Here is an 18,029-nt window from a genome sequence, read left to right on the forward strand (position 1 = left end):
TGGGGGTGGGGACTGCAGGGGCTGGTACGGGCATAGCCTCCCTGGTCTTATCTAATCAACATTATTCAGAGCTTAGAATTTCCATAGATGAAGATATAGCACAGCTTGAGCGAGGCATTTCCGCCCTTTAATCCTCCCTCACCTCCCTTTCAGAGGTGGTCCTTCAAAACCGCCAACGGCTTGACCTCCTCTTTTTACAGCAAGGAGGCCTCTGTGCCGCTCTTAAGGAAGAGTGTTGCTTCTATACTGATCACACAGGAGTAGCAAGAGATAGCATGGCTAAGGTCCGTGAAGGCTTAGAGAAGCACAAAAAAGAAAGGGACCAAGAGTTAGGCTGGTTCCAAAATTGGTTCTCTGCATCTCCCTGGCTAAGCACCCTCCTGCTGTCCCTCCTGGGACCCTTGGTTGGCCTCATTCTTGTCTTGACATTCGGCCCTTGGGCTTTGTCTCCACTAACTCAATTTGTGCGCAGTCAGCTGGCTGAACTTCAGGCAAAACAAATTCAGGTTCATTACCATCACCTTGACCTCCGTGAACGAGGTCTCAATGAACCAGATACAGACTCCATATCAGCACAGACCCCTCTGCCCAGGGGAGGATGCACCTGTGCCTGGGAGCTGGAGCCCACTGCTTAGGGGATTGAAGGTGCAGCTGGGACTGCAGAAGGCAGGGAGACTAAAGTGCTCCACCATCCTGGGTGCCTTGGATGGCATGCTCCATTGCAAGGCGGTTGTGCAGACCCTATACTCTTCCCTCCCGGATTAAAACCCGCCCCTGTAAAAAACTGCATTGTTCCAGCTTCCTTCGGGACATGTGGGGACGCCTACATGAACCTATTGATTAACAAAAGAACTCAAACTCAACAGGGATGGAGCCTCTGTCACCCCTCCCCCATCATGGCAAAAGATTTGGGCCTCCTTTCTTTGTTTTGCTATATGTATAGAAAGGGGAGATGTTAGGGACCAAGATGTCAGGAACCAAACATGAACCATAGAAAGTACTAGCTAAACCAAAGAACAACTCATAAGCCCCTTCCCAGAGCAGTAACCAGAGGCCTCCCAAGATAAGAGAACATCCCACAGTCGGGTGCCATGACAACCGAAGATAAAGAGCATTCCAGGGTCAGGCAGCCTAGCAACAGAATATACTGCCCCTAACCAGTGACCTTAGCCGACGTCTCGCAGGTGCACTATCTGCCTCACACGTCTTGCACCCCTTCCATGTTCTACACGCCCCTTTTCCCTTTCCCTCCTTCCTGCCCCTTCCCCCCTTATGCTATATAAGCCATGTGGAGAACAATAAAGATTGGCGGCTTGATCAGAATACTGTCTTGCTGCTGTCTCTTGTGTCGCCCTGTCCTTTCATTCGCTCCCACAGGTGGGTGTCCCCGTTGACACCCCGCTGGCCGGGGCAGTATCAGACAAGGTGGAACATATCCAAAGGAAGAGTCATCATGGATGTCATATTGGGCTGAATTTGAGAAGGATGGGTGAGTACCAGAGAGGCTAGTAAGGCATAAATGGCATCCTTATCAAAGATGAGGGTCTGAAGATCAAATTTAGATCAGTTATTGAGAATGCATCCCAGAGGTGAGCTGAAATGGAGAGTGGGATCCAGGTAAGAGGCTTTCAGTGGTAAAATATGGTCCTAACACATCGACTTGGCTGAGATGTGCTTTAAACTAGGGTGTCTTCTGAAAATAAGTACTCTCTCAGCTCACAGAGGTAAAACAATTTTATTCCAGAGCCATAGTAGTCCTGTTGGGCATCATCCCTCAAAGGGATAGTCATAAATCCAAAGTACCACTCTCAGTTGTGAGGGAGAAAGTAAACAGCTGGTTACCCATAGTTCTCTCACATCAGGGAGTCTGATGGGGATGAGGGAACATGGCAGGCATAACTATCTGTCACATGCTCGGTTTCCTTTCCCTCTGGAGAGCAGCAGCAGCAAATGCCAGAGAATGGAAGGTGATGGGGAGGCAAGAAGGAAGCTGACAGGAGTCCCCAGTGTCAGTAGAGTCACCCGGACAAACTGTCACTGCCCCACCCTATGTCTTTTCACCAACTGTTATAAATGTATCCCTGTTGCTTCTTGGGGCTAGCCTCTGGGAGTTTATCTGCCGGGTTTTGTCATTTTTGCAGTGTGTTTTCTTTAAAAAATTACTTATTTTTTAGAGCTGGGTTACAGTGGCACACACCTTTAATCCCAGTACTTGGGAACAGAGCCAGGCGGATCTCTGTGAGTTTGAGGTCAGCCTGGTCTACAGAGCGAGATCCAGGACAGGCACCAAAACTACACAGAGAAACCCTGTCTTGGAAAAAAAATTATTTATTTTTAAAATTTTTGTTCTTTAATCTTTGCATATTATCGCATTTTATGAAAATGGGTCTATTATCTGCACATATGTCTGTAAACCACACACATGCCTGGAGCCTACAGAGGCCAGAAGGGGTGTCAGATCTCATTGAACTGAAATTATGAACAGTTACCATGTGGGTACTTGAAACAAGGTTTCCCTGGAAGAACAGCCAGTGCTCTTAACCCCTGAGCCATCTCTCCAGCCCTGATTTTCTGTTTTTAATTATGTGTAATGTGTGTTTGTGTGTGGTGTGTGCACCTGAGTGCAAAACCTAGGGGAGTCAGAAAAGGGCATCGGATTCTCTGAAACTGGACTTACAGAGAATTGTTGTGAGCTTCCTAAGGGGTGCTGGGAACCAAACTCAAGTCCACCGCAAGAAGAGACAGGAATCTTAACTGCCGAGCCTTTTCTCCAGTCCCAGCACCTTTTCTTTATTGAGTCTTTATCTAGATTCCAGTCTGTGTGTGGCGGTTTGAAAGAAGATGGCCTCCAAAGGGAATGGCACTACTGGAAGATGTAGCCTTGTTGGAAGAAGTGTGTCATTGTGGGGGTGGGCTTTTGAGTTCTCCTATGCTCAATCTACTCCCAATGTCACTGACCACTTCCTGTTGCCTACAAGATGTAGGACTCTCAGCTACTTCTCCAGAACCATCTCTACCTGCATACCACCATGTATGATATGATTATGATAATGGACTGAACCTCTGAACTGTAAGCGAGCCACCCCAATTAAATGTTCTCCTTTGTAAGAGTTGCCGTAGTCACGGTGTCTCTTCACAGCAATACACGCCTAACTAAGACACTGCCTTTGGCTCCCCATTCTTGGTATGTGATCAAACACAAACAAAGGTGGTAGCATTGCCTGGGAAGGGCCAATCAGCATAAGGCAGCTGCTGGAGAGCTGCCCACAGCTTTGCCTCCTTGTACCCCTCCCTCCTCCGGCCTGACCTGAAGGCTCTGTGGTCTTCCACAATGGATTTCACCACCGAAAGATTTGAAGCTCTTCTCTTAGACCTCTGCTGGCCTACATTACAGGTTTTATGTAGCTGGGTTTCCCCAGAAAGTAGTATTAAATGCTAGTCACCCCTTACATCTGAAATGCCAATTGTAAGTAAAAATTAAGTGCTAATGGCTTTGCAAAGTTTAAATTAGGTTGCTGCAGGCTCCAGGGTCTTCAGAGGTAGAAATGAACGGAGAGGTAGAAGGCAGTTCCCAGACAAGGTTTTTATTAGGGGCTTTTACTTCAGAGGGAAAAGGGAAACAGCATGGAGGTTGGGGGCATGAGGGAGAGGGGTGACTCTGTTGCTTCCTACCTTCTACATTAAGGAGGTAAGGCGATGCCACTTAGCATGAAGTGAGGACTTGAGGAGGTGGTGTGGTCTTGATGATGCCAATGTATTCAAGAAGGTTCATATATGCTGTGATGACTAACGTTACTTATCAACCTGACTACATCTAGAATTAACCAATATGCAAGCAGGAGGGACTTTTTTTGGGAGGGGTACTATTTGAGATCATAAGACCCACCCTAAATCTAGGCCACACCTTCTGTGGCAGCCCACATAAAAGGACATAGAAGAAGGAAGCTTTTGTTTTTTGCCTTCTCACGCTCATTCTCACTGGCAAGTTCATCTCTCCTGCTCCTGGGGCATCCCTTTGCTGGTATTAGAACCTACGTCTTCAGGATTCCGACGTAGCTCTCTAGGACTTCCCTGGGACTCTAGCACCAAATTGAGGCAACTGACACATTTGGTCTGTGGACAACTACTGGATCTTTGGCCTTTCCATCAGGACACAGTCACTGTTGGACTACGTGGACCACAGCCTGTAAGTCATTCTAACACATACACCCCACCCCTGTCTTTTTTGTTTTTGTTTTTTTGAGCTGAGGATCGAACCCAGGGCCTTGTGCTTGTTAGGCAAGTGCTCTACCACTGAGCTAAATCCCCAACCCAGGCCCCCCCCCCCTTTTTAACCACATGCAGCTGCTTTGGCCAGGATGTGGGTACAGTTATCTGAATTCCAGTCCTAGAGGCCATTGTTTTTCTTCCAACTTCAGCTTCTGGAATGAGTGCCCAAAGGCAAAAGCAGATTAGCTAAAAATATGGAATCGTGAGCTCTCGGCCCTGTTAGTACAGAAGGTCAACGTTAGAATCTCTGGCAATTTGTACCTCATTGCCTATTTCAACATTCGGGAGTTAGATTAAAACTAACCAACCAAACATACAAAAAGTCATCATTCAGTCAGGCAGCAGTGGCCCACGCCTGTAATCCCAGCCTTCTGGAGGCAGAGGCAGGTGGATCTCTGTGAGTTTGAGGCCAGCCTGGTCTACAGAGCAAGTTCCAGGACAGCCAGGTCTGTTGCAGAAACCCTGTCTTGAGAAACAAAACAAAAAGCCATCCCTCAAAGCACGCTACAGGGTGGCCATGCTGCTCCCTCCTACTTACTGTAACCCACACACTTGGGATTACTGATGTCAATTTCTTCTCCCCAGTGGAGGGTGGGCATCTTCCCTCCAGCCTCTGGGGATTTCTTCCAAGGGCTTGAAAAGGCCTAGGAGTGGCCCTCCCTGCATACAGCCCTGGTGGTAAGTTGAAACCATTATTTGTTCTTACTCCCAGGCCCTAGAAAACACACCAACTTACAAAAATAAGGAAGCAGTTTTCCAAGAAATAGACCCTTGGGGAAAAGGCAGGGCCTCTGTGCAGCAGCTTCCAGACTTCTCAGTGTGAGCCACATTTCCCATTCCTTCTTTATTCACAGCTCTTACTGCCTCAAAAGCCAAGAGATGCCTAAGGAGCACCCAGAGATGGTTGCGCTGAGGGTACCCCACGTCTCAGCCACCACTATCAACATGCCTGGTGAGATCTCCAAGTCCGATCATGTGATCTGGTCCATGTTCAATGCACTCTTCCTGAACTTCTGCTGCCTGGGTTTTATTGCCTATGCCTACTCTGTGAAGGTATGGTATTTGAACCTCAAGCTTGTCTTGTTCCAATGGTACCTGGGGTATTGGGGTGCGGGGATCTTGTGTCAATGTATGAGTTTATATGCATCATCTTTGTGTGTGTGTGTGTGTGTGTGTGTGTGTGTGTGTGTGTGTGTGCGCGCGCGCGCGCGTGTGTGTTGGGGAATACCCAGGTAGTCACAGGGAGGTGCCTGGGGATCCCTGGGTCAGGGTATCTCCATACTATCCTATAGCCTAGAAGAATTTTCCTTACTTGCTGGTCCCTGGAATGTCCCTTCACCCTGGAGAGTAAGACTCCAGGCTGGGTAGAAAGTGCACAGGGACTCACAGGAGACAGTGGGGCGAATGGTTAGTGCTAGATCTCTCTCGATAGTCTTGAGTGTGTGAAAGTAGAAGAAGGTCCCTGGCCGGAAGTAAAGGGGAATGCTGGGAAGATAATGGGAGAACTGAGTCAGAACACTTGTCTCTCAGTTGACTGGCTCCAGGGCCACTGACCATCTGGTTTCCTCCAGTCAAGGGACAGGAAGATGGTGGGTGATGTGACTGGGGCCAAGAACTATGCCAACACTGCCAAGTGCCTCAACATCTGTGCCACGGTCTTCAGCATCATTATGATCATTTTCTTCATCGTTATTTACTTCCACATATTAGCCACCTTGCAGAATTCTGGCAGACGATAATAGGTTCCAGAGTCCTCTAGTCCTGCCTTGTGTTCCACTGTCTACAATTGCCCCACGCCCAGTCTTAGCCCTGACCTTTACCTACCCCCCTATGCAATCGTTACACTTACACGTCTGTCCACAGTGGATTCAATAAAGTGCATGTGCTGGCAAATGTGCTGTGACTCTCTGTCCCTGAACTAATCTTGAACTGAGCTCACCGTGCATCTTCCCAGTCTGATGCCAGCAAGGCACACTCAACTTGACAGGTTTCTGGCCACCTGCAATGGGCAGTAACAGAGACCAGAGTTCTCAGTGGGTTGGGGGTGGGAGGTATGAGCTTTGCTGACTTCTGACTCCTGTCCCCCAAATGCCCAGAAATGATCCAGAGCAATGATCCAGGGAGTGTCCAATCTACTGAGGTGTCACCGGCTGAGGTTCCTATGCACTTTCTGTCCAGACAAGCTGCATCTCAGTTCTATGAGCACCTCTGAGTTGAGGCTCTGGGCTCCTGGAATGAGCTCAGACATAATACACTGGGTTCTGTGAAGGAAGTTCACCTTTTGCCCTTCTCTTACCTTCTGGCTCTCAGCAGCAACACGTGTGTTTATTTCAGACTCTAGGGTGAGAAGTTCAGGATGAGGCCACACAATGCCCTTGTTACTTGCTTTGGTGAGTCCAACAAGCAGCAAACCCAAAGGAAGTCCTGCAAGCTTCTGGGGAGTCTGGACATCCTAGCTCCCTGTAACCTTGGCTGTGCAGCAGCATCCTTGTGCAGAGGGGCCACTCACCCTCTCCTAGTAGATCTTGCCACAGACCAGACCCGGTTGTGGTGGCGGCCACATCCATGCTTGCACCTCTAAGTTAGCATGTCTCTTGGGGTCCCCAGAGCAATGCTGACAGTTCATCTCAGTGGTCCCTTCTCAGGAGTACTTGCTTTCGGTTCCCAAGGTCAGTCCTTCAGAGGCCACCCAGCCTTTCCTCGTGTCTGTAGAACTTGCTCCCATGCCCTGCAATTCTTTTCCTCTTAAACCGCCATAGTGGATTCGAATGTACCCAGAATTCCTAGGGTCTGGGGATCCCCTTGGCGCCAGTCTGGGAAGTGCTGCAATGGAGCAGGCCAGCTGTTAACAGGAAGGAGTGGGGATACTTGGTGCAGAGTGACAGAGGCCCTTACTTGTTCAGGACCCAAACTTGTCTTGACTCGGGACTGTGTAGAGAGGAGTGCCCCAGCAGAGGAGTCTAATCACCCGTGAGGGATCTAGTTATTCAGCATTCCTGAGGCCCAGCAGAGTGAGAAGAAAAGCAGAAGCCAGGCTTCAGAAGTGTGCTAAGCATTTAGGAGCTCTGTTTCCTAGGCCAGCCATCCCCCAGGACTTTTTATGTCCCAGAAACTTCCTGGAAGGCAGATGATTTCCTGGCAGCTGTGAAACAACCATTATTAAAGTAAAGCCTGCATGAGATGGCAAGATGGGGAACTTCAAGTCTATCCATGGAACAAGAGAGAGAGCTGTCATCAAAACTGAGGTAAGGGGCTAGAGAGATGACTCTGTGGTTAAGAGCATTTGTTGCTCTTCCAAAATACCTGAGTTCAGTTCCTAGCCCTACATGGCAGCTCACAGCTGCCCAGACCCTGCCCGCTGAGGCTGCCCTGCTGCTCTCCATCCTGCCTTGGCTCTGGCTACAGGACCAAGAGAGAATCAACCAATGTGAAGTAAACAGAGGGTGGAAAGGACTTTTTGGGTAAGGCTCACCTTACTCACCCTCAGCAGGAGTAGAAAGGAAGCTGGCTTTTCCCACCCCTGCCAACTTAAAGCATGACAATGTTAGGGTCAGCGTACAAAACAGAGAGCTTCACTCCGATATCGGGTCACAAATGAAGCTTTATTTTTTTAGGCACGAGCTCGTGGGACACCAGCGGGAGGAGTAGCTGGTGACCCCGAGTTTAAGGCTCACAGGCCTTTTATGAGTCAGTTCTACCAGGGCAGGGGAGTGGGGTCACCCAGAGTGTAGACACCTCGACGCCAGATGTCTCCACGGTCTTTTCTCAGAGTCTGGGTAGGTAAACGAATTCCAAGCTTATCTAGCAAGGGGTTATTTGGCAAGCATTCTTTTTAAGCAATTTATCTTGCAAACACAACCCCAGGGGTTATTTGGCAAGCATCCTGTTAGCACAGCATGGTGGGCTAACTTTTCTGATATGGGGCGTGGGGGCAGAGTGCAGTATTTCCCGCTGAATCTGCAATTAGCAGAGCTAGTGGGCGGGGGGGGGGGGGGGGGGGGGGCTTGTTTCCCTTACAATGGCCTTTCATTCCTCCCTTTCTCTTGTGCCGGCCTTTAATCCTAAAGGACACTGCCAGATACCGGCTGGTACCATTGCCTCAGGACCATCATCTTAACCCCATTTACCTGGGATCGTACGAAACCCGAGATTCGATTGAGGATACATGGTCCAATCATGAGGATAAGAATTAATACAACAAGTGGTCCTGTGAGGGCTGACAATAATGTAGTTAGCCATGGGGATTGATTATACCATCCCTCAAGCCAGCTTTGAGAGCCTCGTAAGTTCTTTTCTCTGGCATCTAATCTTTCTCTAAGTTTGGTCATCGATTCCCTTACCACACCTGTATGATCCGTGTAGAAGCAACAGTTTTCCTTCAGGGCAGCGCACAGACCACCTTCCTTTAAGAACAGTAAGTCCAGTCCTCGTCTATTTTGCAGGACCACTTCCGATAGCGAAGTTACAGACCTTTCTAAGGCAGTAACGGAGGTCTCGATTGTTCTCAGGTCTTGTTGGACTGCCGCTTCTAGGATCCCCAACTGCCTAGGGCCTTCAATTAATGCTGCTGCTCTGGTTCCTACCCTGGCTAGCGCTCCTGCTCCTAGCAACACGGCTAGGGTGACACTGACAGGTTCTCTGGGGAACCGAGTCCTGCCCGCAAAATGCTCCTCGAACTCTTCAGCTGGGTAATAGACTAGCCTTGGATAGACTCGGACAAGGACGCAAAAGTCTCGGGACTGGTTGAAATTAGCAACCGAGACACATGGGGTGAGTCCTGTGTTGCATGCCCAGTAAAGACCAGGGGCTGGGACAAGGAAAAGAGACTCATCTGTGGAGGTGATGCTTTCTGTTTGGGCGCAGAGATTTCTCTCCAAAGCAGTGGGGTGTCCCAGACAAGTTCCCAAGCCAGTCTCTTCAGGTAAAGTTAACATGTGTTTTGTCCCCCAATTACAGCTAGTCGAGGTATTGTAAGTGAATTTTGCACCTATAGCCATTCCCTCATAGTAAGGGGGGCTAGCTTGAAGACAGAGCCAACAGAACTTAGTGAGATTGGGGTAGGTCGAATTTAAAGCCTGGTTTCCTCCTCTTATTAAGTCCACGAGTCTCTCTCCTGACCCCGGGGGTGAGAGATTCACCGGAGGGTCTGGGATATCCTGTGGTGAGGGGTGGACCTCTGGTTGGAGGGTCTGGGACGTAGGGGTGTGAGGTCGGACTGTTTGTTGATAGACTTTAGGTGGGAATCCCTTTTGGTCCATAAGGACTGTGTTTGGGCCGAGGGCTGTGCGCGTTAGCATACTATCCTTATTTAACCTTATCTTAAAGAGGAGCCCGAAATCATCTCCATGGGCATAGAATCTCAGACCCCAGGTTCGGCCCCTATACCAGTCGGCTAAGGATGTGGACTTTTTCCCTTCAGCGGTGAAAGTTATGTTTAGCACATTGCATAAAGGGGTGCTCTGGCATCCAGTGACATGTCTACCCTGCGATTCAAGGTTCCCAGGGGGGCAGGGATTGTGGGGGCCAAAAGGGCTGCTAGCTAGTTCAGGATGAGTGACATTTCGGCTTACCCGGATCCAATCCCAACTAGAGCTAGGTTTCCAGTATGTGGTTCCAGTGGTTTCGCACCCCCAAGCCTTACAGTATAGGGATTCTGGTCCCCCGCACCTATGAATCCACCCTCTTTTTCTACCATCTCGGGGGCATACATAGAAAGGTAAATAGTTAAGGAGACACCTCCTCAGGGGGGTGGCACATCCCTGAATCCTTCCCCTGGTCAGCAAATCATTAAACATTCCCCCTCTAACTGTTAGGGGAAGGACGCTACCAGGTTCCTGTTCCGGTAGGTCCCAGGTATCTAGTCCGGCTGCCAATTGGTAAATGTCAGGTTGGAGAGTTGGCCACCAAGCTCCCAACAGGTGGCTTGAGCTAGACACTGTCCATACCACATTTCCCGTCCCAGATATCACTTGCCAAGTTTGTGGTTGTGGCCAGTGGGGGTTTGTCTGGCCGGCTTCTGCGCCTAATGCAGAGCTTGAGGGGATGCTCAGTCCGCTCCACAGTCCAGTCCAGATCAGCCTCCAGGTCAGGGACAGGGGCAGGTTTGAGATGGGAGCCATGAATCCAGGCAGCAATCCCGTCCACCTTGACTGCCGTCGGGGTGGTCAGCAGGACTTGGTATGGTCCCTTCCACCGGGGTTCCAAAGTCTGCTGCTGGTGTCTGTGGACGTATACGAAGTCCCCCACGTGGAACTGATGGGCAGTGCTGTCCCCACCGGGTTGGTACGCCGCGGACAGCTGCTTCCACAGTGTATGCTGGACAGATGCTAAGGCTTGCAGCCTGTCAGACAGAGGGGAAGGCATGATTTCTCCTTGCTGGATGGTTAGGTTCTTAACTGGGGGTGCACACCCAAAGAGCAGTTCAAAGGGGGTAAGACCCATGAAGGCAGGGGTATTTCTAGCTCTAAAGAGGGCATACGGTAGGAGCATTGTCCAATCTCTAGAGCCAGTCTCCATGGTCAATTTGGTTAAGGTCTCCTTAATGGTTCTGTTGGTTCTTTCTACCTGTCCAGAACTTTGGGGTCTGTATGCACAATGCAGCTTCCAGTCCATCCCCAGTATTTTTGTCAGTCCCTGCCTTACCTGGGCCACGAACGCTGGGCCATTATCTGACCCAATTACCTGAGGCAGTCCAAATCTTGGGAAGATTTCTTCCAGGATTTTCTTAGCGACTATTGCTGCAGTCTCTTTTTTGGTGGGGTAGGCTTCTACCCATCCTGTAAAGGTATCTACAAACATTAGCAGGTACTTTAGGCCACACTTAGCTGGCTTTACCTCGGTGAAGTCTACTTCCCAATGCTGGCCAGGGCGGGTTCCTCGTAGTCTTTTTCCGGGGGCCAGTTTCCCAGGATATGCATTTACCTGCTGGCAGGCCCGGCAAGCAGCTACCACCTTCTCTGCCATTTGTTTCTTCTCAGATGGGGAGAGAGTCTTATCTTCTGCAGTCAGCTGGATCAATTTTTTGCTGCCCAGATGGGTTAATTTGTGGATCCTTTCCAGAGTGTCTTTCAGAAGTTCCGGGGGTGGAGCCTCTTCAGGAGCTGAATCCTCCGGAGTTGAGGCGTGAATGGTCAGGCTCCTTGGATCCCGGAGGACAGCCTCCTTTGTCTCTTGATCGGCCTTTCTGTTTCCCGCGGCCACTGGGGAGTCCCCTTTTTGGTGCCCAGGGCAGTGTACGATAGCCAGCTCTCGGGGCAACATTACAGCCTCTAATAGGGCCTCATTTTTTTTTCTTTTTAATTTTTTTTCCGGCTGAAGTTAACAGTCCCCTCTCCCTGTATATGGCCCCATGCACATGTGCGGTTGCAAATGCATACCGGCTGTCTGTGTAGATGGTAGCCGGTTTACCGGCTGCCATGGTAAGTGCTTGGGTGAGCGCAATCAATTCGGCTTTTTGAGCTGAGGTTCCCTCTGGGAGGCTGCTAGACCAGATGACCTTATTTTTGTCCACTACTGCCGCTCCCGCTCTCCGCTGGCCCTCATTTAGGAAACTGCTGCCATCTGTATACCATATCAGGTCAGGGTTGGCCAGCGGTTGGTCTGTTAAATCTGTCCGGACCTCGGTTTCTTCTGCCAGAATGGCACCACAGTCGTGAACCGGCACCCCCTCCTCTCCTTGTTCAGCAATTGGGAGGAGGGTGGCCGGGTTTAGGACAGCTGGGGGCCCAAAGGTGATGCAGTCCCAGTCCAGAAGAGTCGTCTGATAATATGTGGCCCGAGCATTGCTAAGCCATCGGTCAGGCGGCTGGCGGACAATGCTCTCCAATGCATGGGGAGCTATAACAGTCAGATGCTGTCCCAAAGTTAATTTGTCCACGTCCCGCACCAGCATGGCTGCCGCGGCCACCGCACTTAAACAGATTGGCCATCCCCTGGCCACAGGATCTAGCCGCTTGGATAGGTAAGCGGTTGGTCTTTTCCACGGACCGAGGGCTTGTACTAGGACGCCGACCGCCACCCCACCCTTTTCATGCAAGTACAAAGTGAATGGCTTCCTCACATCCGGGAGAGCAAGTGCCGGAGCGGATAAGAGTGCCCTCTTTAACTTTTCGAATGCAGCCTGGTGTTCTTCCTGCCAGACAAAGGGGGTCTTTTCTTTTAACAAGGGAGAGAAGGGCTCTGTGATGGCAGCAAACCCTGGAATCCAAAGCCGGCAGAACCCAGCTGCGCCCAGGAATTCATGTAACTGCCAGTGGTCCATTGGAGCAGGTATGCTGGCCACAGTTCACTTACGAGCGTCGGTGAGCCACCTCCTTCCTCCCTCCAAGGAGTAACCGAGGAAGATGACTTTGTTTTGGCAGATCTGTGCCTTCTTGGCAGACGCCCTATACCCCAGGCTGGCCAGGGTATCCAGAAGTTTCTCAGTCCCTTGTTTGCAGGCGTCCCGAGTCTCAGCTGCCAGGAGTAGATCATCTACATACTGGAGGAGGGTGACCTCAGGGGTGTTTTCTCGATACTCCCGAAGGTCTCGGTGTAGGGCCTCATCGAAGATAGTTGGAGAGTTCTTAAATCCTTGCGGAAGTCTGGTCCATGTCAGTTGCCCTGTCCCCCCTCCTTCAGGGTCTGACCATTCAAAGGCAAAGAGCTTTTGAGAATCGGGGTGGAGGGGGAGGCAAAAAAAGGCATCCTTTAAATCCAGTACAGTATACCAGTTGCGCTCTGGAGGTAAGGTACTCAAGAGGTTGTAAGGGTTGGGCACTGTAGGGTGAATGTCTATTACCCGGGAGTTTACTTCTCTCAGGTCCTGGACTGGTCTGTAGTCATCTGTTCCTGGCTTCCTTACCGGCAGGAGCGGAGTATTCCACTCTGATTGACATGGTTTCAGTATGCCCAGTTCCAGAAACCTCTTGATGTGGGGTTTTATGCCTTCTCGGGCTTCTCGACTAAGCGGGTATTGTCTTACTCGCATGGGTACCACGGTGGGTTTGAGGGTGACCACCACCGGGGGTTGCTCCTTAGCCAGTCCGAGGCCCCCTATCTCTGCCCACGCGTTAGGGAACCTATGAATCCACTCCTCGTTGTATGGTGAAACAGTGGCTACAGAGGCTTTTGCTACCGCTCCATACAACCGGTATTCCTCAGCAGCTGGGAGTTCTAGCGTGAGGAGATGGAGGTCCCCTACTTTCGAGTGGGCAAATTTTAATTCTGGGCCCCGAGAGGTAAAGGAGATCTGAGCTCCCAGTTTTGTAAAGAGGTCTCTACCTAATAGGGGTGCCAGACAGTCAGGTAAGACCAGAAAAGAATGTTGCACAGTACCTTTTCCCAAGTTAACTGTTCTCTGGGTGGTCCAGGGTCTCTCTCTGCTTCCATTTGCTCCTTGGACCAGTGACTTTCGGGTAGACAGAGGGCCTAGTGGATGCTTGATGGCTGAATAGACTGCCCCCGTGTCCTCCTCAAAGTCCACTGGGGTCCCCTCCACTTCAAACGTTACCCAGAGTTCGGGGAGGGGGTCCAAACCCTGACTCCCTCAGTCCCCAAGGGCGAGGACCTGCCGGCCCCGCCCTTTCTGCTTCTTCGGGCATTCTCTGATCCAATGACCTTCCTCTTTGCAGTAGGCGCATTGATTTGGTTCCCAAAGGAGGACGGCCTCCCCGACCTCCTCCTCCTCACCCCCGCGGCCCCGGCCGTCTCTTACCGAGGCTGCAAGAATCCGTGTTAGATCCCGATTTTGGCGTTTTCACTGCTCTTTTTCTTTTTCCTCTCTTTGTTTTTCTAACCGAGCCTCTTTTTCTTCCGCCGTCTCCCGCTTATAATAGACTTTTTCTGTCTCTTTAACCAGGTCCCTCAGGCTCAGCCCTTGTAACCCATCTAATCTTTGCAACTTCCGCCGTATATCTGTGGCAGACTGCCCTATAAAGGCCATGCTCACTGCTCCCCTCAATTCCTCTGACTGTGGGTCAAAGGGTGTATACCTTCTATATGCTTCCATGAGTCTCTCAAGAAAGGCAAAGGGGGTCTCTTCAGGCCCTTGAAGAACCTCGCCTACCTTAGCCAAATTAGTGGGCCTTCTGGCCACTGCACGGAGACCCGCCATTAGAGTCTGGCGATAGAGGGACAGATGCTCCCTACCTTCCGGAGTGTTCGGATTCCACGTTGGGCGCCGCAGGGGAAAGTGCTCATCAATGAGATTGGGGAGCTGAGTTGGCCGCCCGTCCAGTCCAGGGACCAACTTCCTAGCTTCCAGGAGGATGCGTTCCCTTTCTTCTGTGGTGAAAAGGACCCCCAGAAGTTGCTGGCAATCATCCCACGTAGGCTGGTGGGAAAACATGACGGACTCTAGGAGTCCAGTAAGGTGGGAGGGGTCTTCAGAAAAGGGTGGGTTATTATTCTTCCAGTTATACAAATCTGAGGAAGAAAATGGCCAGTATTGGAGGGCAGGCATGTCTCCTCCAGCCCCATCATCAATAGTTCCCCCAACAGGGCGTAGGGGCAGTGTGACTGGGGCCTCATCATGAGGGCGTGCCCTTCTCTGGCGGGTGCCCTGTGCAGCCCACGAAGGGGAGACAGGGGCAGGTCCGGATCCTGCCCCCACTGGTGGCGGCGGTGGCGGCGATCTGTAAGGTGGTGGGGGGGTCTAGGTCAAGAGAAATGAGATCAGCCTGAGACTCTGGCAGGGGTGCAGGTGTCAAGATCAATGCGGGAGGGGAAGATTTAGGCGAATCAGAGGTTTTGGTTAGAAGGAGAGAGGTATGATCAGTAGGTGGTGCAGATGGGCCGACCTGAAATGACCGGACCCACTTAGGCGGGTCCACAACTAAATCTTCCCAGACCCAGATATAGGCTTGTTGGTCCGGATGCCCATGTGAACCTGGAATGAAGATTTTTTGTTTGACTGCTCTGATTATATTAAGATCAAAAGTACCATCTACCGGCCACCCGACTCTGAAGGTGAGCCATTCAGACGAACAGAAAGTCTGCCATTTCCCTTTCCTCACCCGAACCGCCAGGTTCAACACGTGGTCCGTCACTGCCGACCAATGAGAGAGGGTTAGGGACAAAGGGGTGGAGGCAGACTTGGCGGCCGACTGTCCCATTCCAAACAAGTAGATACCGACACAGAAGGACACAAAGATAGAGACACAACACACAAACAAGACAAGCCGGCAAAATGGTAGGGAAAATGAAGCCAAAAGATTGTCTATTGGCCCGGGCCATCTGAAAAATCTCCTAGACAAAAGGGAATCAGACGGGGCCCCTGTCTCAGGGTCCCCACACTCTGGAGCGTCCTCCAGAGCTGCAGCCTGTGGGTTCAGGACACGTCTGTCCCCCACCGTCCAAGGGTCCTCACAGGCCGCTTGAACAGCTGCTTCTCTGCCGACTCACCACCGTTCTTACCAATCTCGGTGGGACCTCCAGATGTTAGGGTCGGTGTACAAAACAGAGAGCTTCACTCCGATATCGGGTCACAAATGAAGCTTTATTTTTTTAGGCACGAGGCTCGTGGGACACCAGCGCGAGGAGTAGCTGGTGACCCCGAGTTTAAGGCTCACAGGCCTTTTATGAGGCAGTTCTACCAGGGCAGGGGAGTGGGGTCCCTCAGAGTGCAGACACCTCAACGCCAGATGTCTTCACAGTCTTTTCTCAAAGTCTGGGTAGGTAAACGAATTCCAAGCTTATCTAGCAAGGGGTTATTTGGCAAGCATTCTTCTTAAGCAATTCATCTTGCAAACGCAACCCCAGGGGTTATTTGGCAAGCATTCTTCCCAAGCAATTTATCTTGCAAACACAACCCCAGGGGTTAATTGGCAAGCATCCTGTTAGCACAGCATGGTGGGCTAACTTTTCTGATATGGGGCATGGGGGCAGAGTGCAGTATTTCCCACTGAATCTGCAATTAGCAGAGCTAGTGGGAGGGGCCTTGTTTCCCTTACAATGGCCTTTCAAACCTATATCCCATATCTACAGCAGCATTCACAGTGACAGGCAACAGACAGGAATGAATTAAAAGTCTATCAGCTGACAAATGGAACAAATGCAGAGAATATCATTAGGCCACAAAAAGAAAGCCTTGATATATGCTGTCATGGGTGAGCCTTGGAAACAGAAATAGGTGAGAGGTTCCCAGGGAATAGAAGGGAAAGAGAATGGGGTATGGGGGAAGGTGTCTAGGTTATTGTTTTGATTTTGTTTTTTTGTTCTTGTGTGTGTGTGTGTGTGTGTGTGTGTGTGTGTGTGTGTGTGTGTGTTGAAAATATTTCTAGGGGAAAAGTCAGAGATGGAAGTTTCTAAGGCTCAGCTCTGGTTCCTAGTGAGTCCTGTGCATGTCTTCTTTTTCACGTCTCTGACTGTGGTGTTTTGAATGAGAACGGCCCCCATAGGTTCGTATGTTTAGATGTTTGGTCCCTAGTTAGTGGAACTATTTGGGAAGGATTCAGAAGTGTGGCCTTGTTGGAGAGATGTGTCACTGGGGATGGGCTTTGAGGTTTCAAAAGCCCATGCTAGGCCCTGTGTCTGTTTGTCTGTCTGTCTGTCTCTCTCTCTCTGCTGACTGTGGATCAGGATGTAAACCTCTCAGTTACTGCTCCAGCACCATGTCTGTCTACTTTCTGCCATGATGGTCATGGAATAACCCTCTGAAACTGTAAGCAAGGCCCCAATTAAATGCTTTCTTTTATAAGAGTTGCCTTGAGCCGGATGGTGGTGGAGCATGCCTTTAATCCCAGGACTCGGGGGAGGCAGAGCCAGGAGGATCTTTGTGAGTTCAAGGCCAGCCTGGTCTACCAAGTGAGTTCCAGGAAAGGTTCAAAGCTACACAGAGAAACCCTGTCTCGGGGGGAGGGGGGGGTTGCCTTGGCCATGGTATCTCTTCACAGCAATAGGACAATAACTAACATACTGATCTTTCCCAAATGCAATCCAAACTAGCCGAATTTAGCCAGGATCTCTCCCACCTTCATTAAGGAATTCAAAAGTCTCTCTGTAGCATTTGACCTAACCTAGAAAGGTATCCATATCATTCTAACCATTAGGAAAAGTTCTGCATCTGGATTTTAGCATCATCCCTGAACTGATGAGGCTTGCACTCAGAATTCAGTTATAGCCAGGCTAGCTTCTGTTGCTGGGCTTGATGGAGAACTTTGCAAGTCATATTGGTACACTCAGAGGAGACAGTGGGGTAAGGACCCACTGGAACCATATAATTATCTTTTTATTAGAGATAATACCTCTAACAGTGAGGTAATCACATAAAAGGGATTTAAAAAAACCATTAACTATGACAAGTCATAGAAGATAAAATAGATGGTTTCTGAGGACCTTGGTCTTTTTTGAGCTGAAACCATGGACAAGTATGTTAATCTGGATATTGAGAGTCAGAAAAGCCAAGCCGTCCTGGTTGTCCAGATATTGGACAAAAACTAGACCAAGAGTCCCCAGTTCCATTCTGCACTTTAAGCTCTCAACTCAGGGCCTTCCATTGGGTCTCAGTACACAGAATCAATAAGTACCAGGCTCTCAGCAAATGTCAGAACTACCTATAAAACTTTACCAAACTTTTAATCCTCCTGCCTCTGCCAGATCGCAACACCACTGTATGTATAAGACACAAGCTGTGGGGGTAAGCTACTTCCCGGGAAGTAGCTCGGACTCTGTGACCTGAGTCTCACTGTAGTGTACCCTCACAGCTTGTGTCTTGCCACCATGGAACAGCTCCCACTTGTGGGCCGTGTGGCCTCAGGCTGGGAAGGGGTGGCATCTGACAG

The 18,029-nt window shown here is 50.3% G+C and overlaps 2 protein-coding genes across 2 annotated transcripts; one reads left to right on the forward strand and one right to left on the reverse strand.

Annotated features, from left to right (window-relative positions):
* The first annotated feature begins 3,991 nt into the window (after positions 1 to 3,991).
* Positions 3,992 to 6,113, forward strand: LOC118595244 (interferon-induced transmembrane protein 1-like). The gene is made up of 3 exons (XM_036205627.1): positions 3,992 to 4,186; positions 5,124 to 5,322; positions 5,841 to 6,113. Exons 2-3 carry the CDS (start codon positions 5,149 to 5,151, stop codon positions 6,006 to 6,008), a joined length of 342 nt encoding a protein of 113 aa, XP_036061520.1. The 5' UTR covers positions 3,992 to 4,186; positions 5,124 to 5,148; the 3' UTR covers positions 6,009 to 6,113.
* A 4,177-nt stretch (positions 6,114 to 10,290) lies between these two features.
* On the reverse strand, positions 10,291 to 15,362 carry LOC118577505 (the record flags this gene model as incomplete). The annotated part of the gene is given in 4 exon segments (XM_036177707.1): positions 10,291 to 11,551; positions 11,553 to 14,695; positions 14,747 to 14,902; positions 15,048 to 15,362. Coding segments are annotated over 4 exon segments (4,875 nt in total), but the record flags the coding sequence as incomplete, so codon positions are not given.
* Between the last annotated feature and the right edge of the window lie 2,667 nt (positions 15,363 to 18,029).

Source organism: Onychomys torridus, chromosome 1, assembly GCF_903995425.1.
Source record: "Onychomys torridus chromosome 1, mOncTor1.1, whole genome shotgun sequence".
NCBI lineage: Eukaryota > Metazoa > Chordata > Mammalia > Rodentia > Cricetidae > Onychomys > Onychomys torridus.

Coding starts and splice junctions, on each gene's coding strand:
- LOC118595244 (XM_036205627.1), top strand. CDS start 5,149: ATGCCTAAGGAGCACCCAGAGATGGTTGCGCTGAGGGTACCCCACGTC. Junction 5,323..5,840: donor CCTATGCCTACTCTGTGAAG/GTATGGTATTTG, acceptor GGTTTCCTCCAG/TCAAGGGACAGGAAGATGGT.